Source organism: Mya arenaria, chromosome 2 (genome assembly GCF_026914265.1).
Source record: "Mya arenaria isolate MELC-2E11 chromosome 2, ASM2691426v1".
NCBI lineage: Eukaryota > Metazoa > Mollusca > Bivalvia > Myida > Myidae > Mya > Mya arenaria.
This window is the reverse complement of record NC_069123.1, coordinates 11,367,704-11,380,610: the sequence shown is the minus strand read 5'-3', so window position 1 is coordinate 11,380,610 and position 12,907 is coordinate 11,367,704. Positions and strand designations below refer to the sequence as shown.

Sequence of the window (12,907 nt, the reverse complement as noted above, 5' to 3'; positions counted from 1 at the left end):
GCAGTGCTGTCGCATTCGCTTCTCACCTAGGCGACACAGGTAAGGTTTCCTCCGGGTACTCCGGTTTCTCCTATAACTCAAGAACAACCTCATGTGTTACATCGTGCAGATTGAAACAGAGTGAATATCATAATGTTGTAATAAATTATTTCATAATCGTTGTAAAATAAGTTTAAACTTAACTACATAGATTGAATGCTGGGTATGATTCATTTCGATCATAGCTACAGCTAACAATTTTATACAATAGTCATTCTTTTGAAAATTATTTTAATTTCTGACCTATGTATAGTTGGACATGAGCTGTTGGTCCAAGCACTTTACTTTAAATCAGTTTTTTTTAAATCTCCGTTATATTACGACGATTAGTAATACAATGAGCTTTATACAGCCACTGTTCCACGCTTCTAGAATATACTTATGATGACTTATGACGAACACCACTGTCCACCAGATTGTTCTAAGAACTTTTTTTTCTACGATATTGAAACAAAACCTCCAATAATGAAAATGGAAATATTGTTTAAATTCATTGAGCATGTAGTTCACAGATTGATGTAATTTACAAATCCAATGTATTTTCTACTTTGTATCCTTTTTGTTTTGTTTTTTCAATAAAACCATTTTCAATAAGAAATTTCTTTTTTTCGTATATTATTTGTACATTGTCCAAAAATAAAAAGCTACAATGCTTACGTAAAGAAGATCACTATAGCAAACATTGCATAACACACATCTGCAACGTATCATGTAACTGTTTTGAATGTGGGTGAGTGAGATTTACTGCACATTTGTATAAGAATAGTCACCGGTCTTGATATCTTACAGACGTAACACAATACATGTACCAACAGCTGCATTGTCTGAAACAGATCAATGTTATAAATCATTTTACCTTGTCCTTATTAAATGTATAGTACCAATGCTGCATTAAAAATCTTACAATCCTTAATAAGAAATATAAAAGACTTGATTTTAGCGCTCGTTTTTTTTTTCTAAGACAGGTTGTTGGCGTGTTTATAGTTTCACTTTTGCTTGAGCTCAATTACTTGATGAATGTTTACATAAAAAACAACGTTGCCCGAGACTATGCACACATCCTTGAAAAAAAAACATGCATCTGGCTTAAAATGCTTTTTCAGTTTTGTTTCAAGATTTTCAGCTGAGGTGAGCGTTGGCATCTTGGTAAAGTGTAATTAAGATTTCAGTGATACTTTTAAAGCTGTAATCTAACAGATTTACCGTTTTATACATGTATAAGACTGCTGAAAAATCCTGCTAAATCAGATCGCAGTTGTTCATATGTACGATTAAAAAGTGATGTTCTAAGGCTAAAAATATTACAAACGCTTTAAGAAAAGGAGTTTCTCGGCATAAAAACATCAATTTCGAACGCAAATATGAAAAAAAGCAATCTGATCCTTTGTCGGCAATTTTATATCACTGGTTCTCAGATATTGACTTAAAAATTGGTTCATTCTAAGACAAATAACATTGAAGTAGTCAGAACGGTCCATCTGTAAGAGTGAAGCTTACAGACAAACATTCAGTGCTACAACCATGCTACATATGTTCATGTAAGAGTATGTTTTGCATTTGAAGATCAGTTCGTTTTAACATATAGCCAGGACAGTTGGACCTCCTAGTTTGCAGTGGTACGGTTATTATTCCATTGTAAAAAGTCATTGTTTCAACCGTCAGATTGACTTGGGTAAGCTATGATGGGTAACAGTCTTTGTATGATTATATCGAACTGTTTTGGAGTTGGCACTGTTGCCCAGGCTGGATTCATTTGTTTGCTGGTGATGTCGTTAAAAAATCAATTCCTGTTCTCCATCGTCTTGAAGTTAATACTGGCTCCGTTTGGGCGTATATTTGTTTTGGATTTGCTTGTATTGAAAAATGTCGAAAAGAGTGTTAATTTTGGCTTATAAATTATATTAAACCTGATTACTTAATTTATAAAATCATTGAGCTAAGCTCAATATTTTTTAATGTTATCGTATTGCTCCCTTCTACTTTAAAGAAAAATTATCTCTATGATAACCACAATGAACCATTTATCAAAATCAATCATTGTCGCTGACCTGTACGAGGTGACGGGGATCCGACATTTTGATGCATGTCAAGTCCGTCTTTGTGGTTTTGTGGTTTCGTGGTGTTGTATCTCGATACGATACCGTAACATTGACAGGATGTTCGCTTAAATGCTTTACTACTTGGATTAGGCCGACTATTCAAAACTTTGTTAAAGTAAAGTTTTAATTGGCATTATTTTCAACTTTCCAATTTGAACTGCACTGCAAGTAATGAGAACACTTGTTATCTGCTGTATTTCTAACAAGATTTAGAGATTTGTTTCAGCTCTACGTGTCTATATTTGAGCGCATCATTTACAATACCACCTTCAAAACATCGATGTAGATAACAAAGCTCTGAACAATTGGCCATATCAAAATTTGTTTAGGTGTCTCATTTGTTCATGTTTTTTTTATATTTTACTTTAACAATTTCAACCAAAAGACATTTATGAGTATTGCTCTCATGTCAAAACAACGTTACCAGAAACCACTTGCGATATTTGAACAATTTGCACACGATGGGAACATAATCTGGAATATCTTGTCTTCAAAATAACCCAACGGTTACTTTTCCTGGCATTTAAACTTGATTAAATGACGCAGTCACTTTGTGACTCTCGAACATAACAAGAATATAATTGAAAACAACAATGAAAAACGATAGCACGGTATAGCATGAAGAGCTCTTCTGAAGAATTGTAACTCAGCGGTACAACGTATGATCTATCATTCTATTAAATTATACACGTTGTCGTTATAGGCAGCAATTGTCTTATGTCTGTATAGAGTAACGTAATGATACAGGGTATAGTCAATCCCGGTACGAGAAATGTGATTTTAGTATTTCAATGGTGGCATTGTTGCTGTAATGATTACATGTTTATGATACAAGACACAATTGAATGAAATGCGCTTGTAAAGTATTCTTTTTGCGACAAAAAAAATATTATGAAATTGATCCAAACCAATATTGTATCTATAAGCTCGTGCCATATCAAAAAGAACAAAAAAATCAGCCGAGTTGTATCATTGGCGTCGTCGTCAGTGGCGACAGCGTCATAGACGTCGAAATGCAAACACCTTAGCGATAGCTCAAAAACAATTTACGATGAAACTTGACACAAAATGTGTAACTTGTGACAACATGCACATGTGTAGCAATATCCATAATTTTTATGCCCAATCGTTAGTTTATCGTGCAAATCTTTAATTTGGCCATAAATCAATGACTCATTTCAAGATGTTGATATGAAAATTTAGCCGACACCCCAAATTTTGAAAATCTTAATCTGATTTGACCCATTCTGGATGCACATTTGACCGTAAGTACACGTTCTAACCTTATTCAACACTCCTCATATTTCATATCTAATGGCCTTATGGCGATGCAATTGTTTTGCGTTTTGCATCCAAAACGATACAGACGATGCGAGTTCCGTCCCGAATAAGCCCTGAATCTCGCATACGGAATTGGGGCTCACACATACATTGCATGTATATTCCTGCCATAAGGAAACTCAAAACACTTTGAAGAACTACTGTTTATTTAGTATTCAGTAAAATATGGATCAAACTGAAATATTAAAACGCAGATATCTTCGTGCAATGTCGTGAAATTAAATAGCGAAGGACCGAAATTAAAGTGGTATCTATCTTGCATCTTATATGAAATATTGCTAACGAATTAAATTATAGTTCTTGTGAATAATGACTGTCACCCAATGATCTTAAGCTGCTATTTAAAATGTCAATTGGCAACACTCGAATATTGAAACTGTTGCGCTTCTGGCATATCTACGGCAGTCCATTGACCATGGCCATGACTCCCGCAATAAATTCTTCGCCAGCTATTTGAATCTGATCTCGAGGGAGTAGGAAGCCAAATTCTCCTTTGTCTCTTAGCGCATACGCAAGCGAGAACAAGATGTGTTCATCCTTGCAGGTCCAATCTATCGCTAATCCATGGGCCATAGCTAAAATACAAAGTAAAAAAAGCTGTTCAAGATAAGTTTGATGTTTTCATGATTTCTCTATATTCTTTTGAGTTGTTTTTTATTTCGTAAAATCCCGCTGGGTAAAATGCAGCACCCCAAAAATGATTTGGAAACCAAAGTAAAATGAGTTTACAAATATTGAAAAAGGCTTTTTTGACAAAGTAGTATTGGTTTTAACTCTAACAAATTTTATCTGCAGAATCAGATATGACCTTACTAGTTGAACTGACGTTACATTGTACTAGGCAAGAGTGGTTAACGCCTACTGAGAGTTTTTTTTTCTGTTTTTGAGGAAACGCAATAGCGTCAGGCGGGAAGGCATTAAGCCATTGTAACAGTTCGTCTGTTTTTACTCCTTACCATACAGAGTAAATGTTTTGTAAGAAACCGTATGTTTGGCTTCATGTTATATTAACATTTGTGTTCAGTGCGCTTTCTGAACCTTCACGGGTCAGTAGCGCGTCTGGGCTTTGAGTGACGGAATATTTACAAATCTGATTCTCAAACATTTCGATTTGTTTTATTGATAACGTTTATATCAACGTGATACATACAACATACAAATTATGGTTTTAAATATGAAAAGTGTATAACTAAATATTATTTGGCATAGTATATAAGGAACAAAATAGTTATGAATCAAGTTCGTGCCATAGCAAATGAGCAAGTTTCTGCCATTTAAGATTCTGACCTACATATAAGCTAGCGTTTCAAATTCTATTAACCATCAATCACTTATTTGTGTATCAGGTACCTTTAGGATAAGAGCTGATATAATATATAATTGCGGTTAAAAGTAAGTCTGCATGCAAAAATATTACCAGTATGTCATTGCAGTACGTACTTAGTAAGTCAGGGATATGTCCAACGGCGTAGGTGTGTCCATCAATACTTTCGATTGCCGATGCACTAATAGTCCCAAGCTCCATCTGAAAAACAAAGTATATTTGTTTCGTTATAAAAGTGACTTTTATGTAAGTGCTCTGATTATGTGGAATACACTTTGTATATGCATGCATTTTTCCTAGATTATGACAGTACTAAATACTCGCTCAAAAAGAATTACTATCCTTATGCGGTTGCTGCTTAATTACCAGTTCGTCGAAGTGAGGAACCTTTGTCATTGTGTATGAATACGGTAAAAGGACCATTTCGCCGTAGCTGTGGATGTCGACAAATGCCGCTACATTGGTCGAGATGACGTAGTCTCTAATCGCCTGTACCTCTGTCTCCGACCACGGTTCTAGTCCAGAAAACGTTTCTGATGAGCAGTCAGGGCCAGCTTTCTCATCTGTTTAAATACAGTATGGTAAGCGTGAATGTAGATGGGAAGAACTATATTTTGCCTAACCTTTTAGTTCAATCACAACATGGAATAAAACATAACATTAAAACATATCTCATACATATGATATATATATATATGAATATATCTGACTTGTTTGTATGGTCATTAGTGTGCTTCCTGACTGTATAAGAACACATTGATTTCATAAGTTTTTATATGAATGGCCTACACAGTAGCTCAAACATGACTGCTTCAGTTACAGTTAACTTGTACATTTATAGCTGTGACTGTATTGTATATACGTACAGCTACAGATATAACATACAGCTGTAGCTATGATATTTGCGTGTACTGTTGGAACAAGCTGTCATATTATAGATGTTATTTATGATGTTTGTTTTATTTTTGGTATTGCTGCAGCTTTAAATTACTTCTACAACTATACATATGAAGTACTTTCAAATACGACAATAGGTACAAAATGCAGCTGTCTCTGCAAATTAACAGATGTACCTACATTGTTTGTCTTAATAGTGATAATACTGTTTAAAACCACTTTTACACCATATTGTATACGCACCATATCCAACCCACATTCTTCCAAAATTATGATCGAAATCCACCCCTTCGGAACAAGTTAGAGTTTTAGTTCCATTATTCACGGTTATACTGTGCGAAGACACCGTTTTCCTCCAAAGGCGATCCTACGAAATAAAATAAAACAGTTACAGTGCCGTGGTATTTATATATGGGTCATTTTAGTTTTCAGGGTCAGTCTCGCATTGCTACAGACAGTTATAGAAGGTTTTATGAAACATATCAACCCAACTTAATTTCAAAACATTGCCGTCAAATATGTTCTGTAGGTCATTTCTGACCAAAGTTTTCCTTTTTGGCGACTTTCTTTGCTTTTAGTGAGACGGTTCATAAAAAAGTGTTCAGGCATAAATACATTTTATCCGTAAGTAGAAAAGATTACACAGGTAAAAAAAATGTATGTACCTAAATGTTTTCCGATGTATAACTAGGCTTTTCATTTCAATAGGCCATTAGTGATAATTATAATAGTTCATGTCAGGTGATCCCACATTTCCTATGCCATTTTGGTATCACTAATATGTAAAATAAATGACCGAAAATAAATATCTGATAAGGTTATGGAAGTTTTTTGTCTTTATTTCAATTTCACGCGAAAGAAGGTTGACCGAGTTTTCATTCTTTCGAGATCAAATTGCATAAAGGGATATTGGTGTTATATTTATAAATTCTTCCTCGACAACTGTTATCCTTTTTTCAATAAATAATAATATTTAGTCGCCAGGCTATTCAGTTTTACATGTTTGTAAATTGCCAGGTAGTATCTGGAATCCACTAGTATAGCAAGATAAAAAAGCTCTTGCTGTGTTACAATTAGTTAGAATGATGAGAAAAAAGCGCGCGCTTAATACCTCAATTACTTACGAGAAATATAAGATAAGGAGCGTGAAACTATCATTGAAGTATTGAAACAGTATGAACAAACTGTCAATGAACTAGATAACTACTGCACCTTTTCCTCTCCTGCAGCATCCGTTGTGCGATAATAGCTGTCAGGGTTGATTACGGGAACTATGTGCCAGCTATACGTGGTCAACGCACTGGCTTCGCTCACGAGCTTGATTAAGTAAACCGACACATATATCAGTGCATGGCTTCATTTACTGTACATTAATAAAGGATCCAATAGGAAAAAAATCAAGGAGTGATATTCAAAATTGTATACATGCTACATCATTCTAATGTGGTTATAAGACAATAACGATTAATCAATAATCAATAATTTAGTTAAAACAAATGGCCAAATTTACATTTTTTAATAGTTTTTATAAAATCCAGAAACCAGTAATGCGATTTGTTCTAACCATTTAAATGAAATATAAACAAAAAGAAATGAGGTTTTATGATAAATACGCACTTACATAGTTTAAAAAAGTCAATGCCGTTGCAGGAGAGATCCATTCTCGACCATGGGAACCAAATATCATGATTATGTTTGGTTTGGTCACACTTGGGTTTCTCTCAACCTGTACAGTAGTTCAATAATCATCTGATAATCGATAACAACAGGAATATTTTCAAACAAAACCAAGCAAAACAATGTAATCAGTAAGTCGATTGCGTGATAGTTCAATGTTTATTTCAGTGTTTCATAAAAATTGCATATTGCATCATTATCTTCTTATTTTAAACGTACTGTTGGTTATATCAAACTTTGCACAAGAAATACACAGTAACATGATTTTAATTTTATTATAAGATGAATAACGATTGACAAATAAACATTAGCATACATAACAATGATTGAAATATTATATAGCATAATAATATTTCACTAGTGAAATTACAATTTGATATGTTTCAATGTTTTGGAATTTAATCCTGCTCTTATTTCCAAATCAATTGGCAGAGCGCATAGTGCAGGTACACAGTTTCAACAATGTCTTTCCCAAAATGATATAACGTTCGCATACCAATCGGCGCGCTTTTAAAATAAACTACAATTAACTGTTTAATTTTATCCTTTTAAGGCATATACTAAAAAATGTTTCGAAAAAATATCGCAATTCCACCTTTTGAACATGAAGAGTAAATGAAGATTTTGTTGTTCACTCGGTAAAGTATATCACTATTTAAACTGAAACAAACAATTATGTTTTATAAAGCACTCCATTTAAACAATAAGCTCGAATATGTTAAACTTTAAATATAAATATCGCACGGACCTTCAAGAGATTCAAATCACGTCCTTGAAATGATTCACCAATTTTTATTTTTGTGACATCTATACCAGACGGGGCATTAGCTGTGAAGTCTGTCATCCATGCTTCAATCTGTTAAACAATAAAGTGAGCAACAGTACAAAGCATCCACTCCAAACTTAAAAAGGTTCTCCGGTTTCCCCAACGTTAACAAGACCATTCTTACGCAACAGAAATTTGTTCCAATAAACTATAATTTTGTTTGTAATACTGCCACTATAGATAAATTGTTAAAATTTTAAAATAAAAGGCTTTTACCAATCAAGGACATAGTGGTAAAACATACCTCTGCTAACGAATGGTAAGTGGAGTAATCAAATGATGCAGATTCGGAACCTTGTTTCATGGCTTTACTTTCAGCTCTTTCCAGGGCTCCGACATCTGATATCATGACGTCAGTTTGCAAATCGATTTTCTACAAAGAGAACATGTTGAAAAGCGTGCAATATACACTGTAAATACAAATTGTTATCAATACACCAGGTATCAAAATTATCATTTTCACTTGATGTATGAGGATATCAAGTTGTTGTTTTTTGCAATGCAACCATGTTATATTATTAATTGATAATATAATTATAATGTAACAATTGAATGTTTGTTAGGGCTGCATCAGCCAGAGATGATATAACAATAGCAATCACAATCTCTGAATAATACTGCCACCTATATCGCTATTCACGTTCTATTGATCGTGTTTTTTTCGTGATTTGAGTTTTCTTTAGACAAGTGTGTTTATATGGTTTGTCTATTTTTACAAAGGAAACTCAACTTGTTATGTAATGAACTGAACGCAAAAATATTGTTTACAATTCCAAATTAAGATTATTCATATACATATAACATATATATAAGGCTGAACATTTAGGAGTACTGAGTACATTGTGATAGTGTGTCATCTTCTTAAGGATGTATCATATAAATCATTGTCGAAAAGTTTATCTTTGGTAAAAACAAATGTTACCCCAGGCGTGCAAAGAATTGTGTGCGAATATATTGAAGGAATTTATGAAGATACATAAAGGGTAGAATTATTTTACACATTAATTTCTTATAGATCGACAGCATCGAAAGCTTATGGGCAGAGATGGAAAGAGATTCACCGCTTTAATACCTTTACACTTTATAATTCTCTTTCTGGAAACATTTTACAAATTAAACTTGAAGGTGATAGTAAAAACTTATCATCTTGTGTATGAAGTCAGATCATGATGCATAAATTCCTGTCAATTAAGGTAACATTTTTTTCTCTTATGTTTTACTTTGGTGTAAATTTCTTAACAATAAATTATTCTTCCTCCAGTAAGGATACAACATCTCGCCTTATATTCTAAAATCAGAACCCAGGCAAAAAGCTTTCCTGACCTGCATTTTGTGAAGAAATTTTACGAGCAGTTTCGGGTTAACCATGACATGAGTTTCTTGGCCAATAGCCCCTTCCTTCCAGACATCTAAACGCATATCCTGTATATTAAAACGAGAATATGTTACTACAGCGGGCCTTGGTTGTAACTTACTTACACTACATGTGTCATATTCAAACTTAAATCTACCCTCGTGTATATAATATGTTATGGCGATTAAATCATATTATTTGTATTAAATGTTTCTCATTAATGTGCTTAATATCAACGAGCAATGATATACTAAGATAATATTCTAACTCAAACATGTCATCATCGAGAGGCAAACATTGGAGGCACAACATTTTCTTGCGCGATGAACAAAGCTCGTCTAGAAATGCACAACTGACTGGAGCTAGCTGGAATGTGTTATCGTTATATAGGTTTTAGCTTTTCGTTACCATAATGTTTACCTTAGTAAGTGACCAAAGCTTATTACAAATTGGCAAACTTCATATGCTGTATTATGTACACCACACTTTTGTGCATTTGATTCGTATAAATCTGTAAACGAAAAACATATAACGAAAAAAGACAACAAGATCATATGAATAACAGACGATTGTTGTATGTAATTATCTGGTTTGACATATTTATTTCGTATGGATGTCCACCTTAAGTAGTTCACGGAGCTTTTCCATTTGCCCTTCCGCTTCGGGTTTGATCTTAAAGACCTGGTACCTGAAAAGGGAAACGGGATATTGTATTATTGTACATTCTCCCGTTCATCTGAAATTGATACCGTTTGGATGATGAATGGTACTTTTACATGCATACCTTTAATGCAGCCAACAAATCAAACAGATAGCTATCAAACAGAATTGTATTAAGTATCACAGCAATCAAATTCGCAATCGGCCAAATTCGACCTATACAATAAGATAAGTAATTGGCGTTTTCGATTTTTGCTCAGAAAGAAATGATATATTTTAGATGTATGTCGTATTTCCATTCTCAAAATATAACTGAGTATTCCATTACGACTTTTTAGAATATTTTTTAACTAATTTTGTCTCCTTATTTTGCAATAACCTTTCGCACTGATTGGGCTATCAAATGTACAGTAACAGAAGTGCATCTAATTTGTATAGTATAAGGTTTATAGAAGATTTTGCTATTGAATGCCTAAAAATTATAATTTTAGATATCAATTAAAATAGACAACACAATCTCAATGAAACAGAACCTCTGTTGAATAGTTGCACATATTGGGCATTTCTCCCCGTTTGAAAAAGCAAACACAGAGTTAGTTTAATGTGTTCACCACTCAAATTCAAAATGGATTTAAAATGCAATTGTAGGACAACACTCTCAAAGCATTTCAATTGTATTTTAGAAGTTTTTTCTCCAAACAAATCAATTGGAGAAAGGAAGCATTTATTTAAATATTTAAATTACCGATAACCATAAACATCGGTACCATTATGTGAGGATAAGGAAGTAACCCGTTATTGCTTTCCTTTATCAGGAAATACGCTTAGTAACGATGTTGCCCCTTTATTACAGAAATTTAGCAAACGGAAAGTTCATTTGGACTTTATTTTTGTCAATGGAATATTTCTGGTCGTTGGACAGGGTAAAGATGCCGACTCATGTTTATTTACATCGGCCACTGGTAAAATACCAGTGGCCGATGCAAATAAACACGAGTTTTATCAACGTTATTTTTTCATCTTTTCCTACTGATAAGAAGTATCCCATTGGTGCATTTTTATCTAAAATGATCCAAAATCAGAAATTCTAAACATAATTATTTTTTTACCCGTCATAGTTCTTTGCAGCTCCCACCGCAGAAAGTCCAAGGAAAATAATAAAATACACGTCCATCATCTCCTGTATCCTAGAGGAATATACAAGGCTATCTCGTTTGATAAACTCACTTTTATAACAGTTTTAAGCAGTTATAATAGGTGCAATATACACACCAGATGTCTTCATATTTCTTATAAGAATTGATTTCATAATGACTTCATGGAAATATAAAAAACGGATTTCGTGGAAGCAAAATGTTTTATATCTTGTTTTAATACCTATAATTATTTGATCATGAAATCTAATAATATCCCAATTGATATACTCGCTATGATCACTTGAGTACTTGTGAAAAGTGCAATATGCCCAACAGATGTCTTCATATTTTGTCTAATAAGAATTGATTTTATAATGACTTCACGGAAATACAAAAAAAAAACAAACGGATTTCTTCGAAACAAAAGGTTTTCTGACTTGTATTTATACCTGATTATAATGATAATGCTTGGTAGAGTGCGCTAAATGTCAATCTGTGAAACTTGTTTAACACTTTCATTTAACATTTATTTCTTATCCTCTATTAATCATTGTCATAATATAGACCCGAAACTTCATGATGGATTACTGGCACAAATTGCAATTGGTTCGAGTTCTTGGATAAAATTCTGTTATTGTTGCTAAAAGTACATAAAATGTATAAGGTCAATAAATCTGGTAAAAATTGACATGTCTACACTGCTAAATATATAAAACGCCCGGGCACAAGCATGTGTACTATGACCTTTAAATGTCAGATGTGAACTTGACCTTTGAGGTATGGACCCGGGTCAAGGTCACTGCACATCGTCTTAAAAAGGACAACATTTGTATAGGAGCAGTTTTGCGGACTACATAATAGAGGATATTTTTAGTATCTTTTCCCTTTTAAACAGCGAACTTTTATCAACTTAATCAACGGTACCTAGAAATGATATCCAAAAGTGTTATATAAACCACGTTCTATTATATTCTATTTTAGAGTAACTTTAACGGTTGATGTTGTCATATTGACGTTGCAGCTATTCATAAACGATATGCCAACGTACATGGACTCTAGTTTGTACTCATATCACACTAGTTTCCATAATGACATCGCAATATGTCTGCATTCAGGTGACTACATTTTGATACTAATTATGACATTTCCAATGGATTAAAATGAACCTCTATTATGTAGTCCGCAAAACTGCTCCTGTAACCAGGATAAAAACAGATGCTCTTCTGACGTAATAAAACGAAGTTTATTAGGCTGCAATTTATTAGGTCGATTTTTATGCTAGTGAAATTTAAAAAAAATACTGCTTCAGTTAACGTCATGAATCTTGAGGATGCAAAGTCATGACACCTTCTTTATATGTTTTATTGCCAAATTATTCTGTCAACTTATGGTGCTTCCCGAAATGTTGAGATAACTTTAGCCTGAATCAATAACACATATCTGTGTAGTCATGGATTACGAAAATCTGTATTAAACGTCTTACAAACAAGTTTAAACCGCTTAAAATACACTGTTATAAAAACACCATTTTATATCATGATTGTGGGTTGCTGT

General features: G+C 33.5%; 1 protein-coding gene across 1 annotated transcript; it reads right to left on the bottom strand.

Annotated features, from left to right (window-relative positions):
* Positions 1-3,607: 3,607 nt before the first annotated feature.
* On the bottom strand, positions 3,608-11,470 carry LOC128243792 (carboxypeptidase B-like). Its single transcript, XM_052961744.1, has 11 exons — positions 11,327-11,470; positions 10,179-10,245; positions 9,527-9,625; positions 8,448-8,576; positions 8,126-8,233; positions 7,322-7,426; positions 6,913-7,017; positions 5,944-6,067; positions 5,170-5,366; positions 4,920-5,004; positions 3,608-4,054 (listed from the first exon to the last, which is right to left on the bottom strand). Exons 1-11 carry the CDS (start codon positions 11,392-11,394, stop codon positions 3,876-3,878), a joined length of 1,266 nt encoding a protein of 421 aa, XP_052817704.1. The 5' UTR covers positions 11,395-11,470; the 3' UTR covers positions 3,608-3,875.
* Between the last annotated feature and the right edge of the window lie 1,437 nt (positions 11,471-12,907).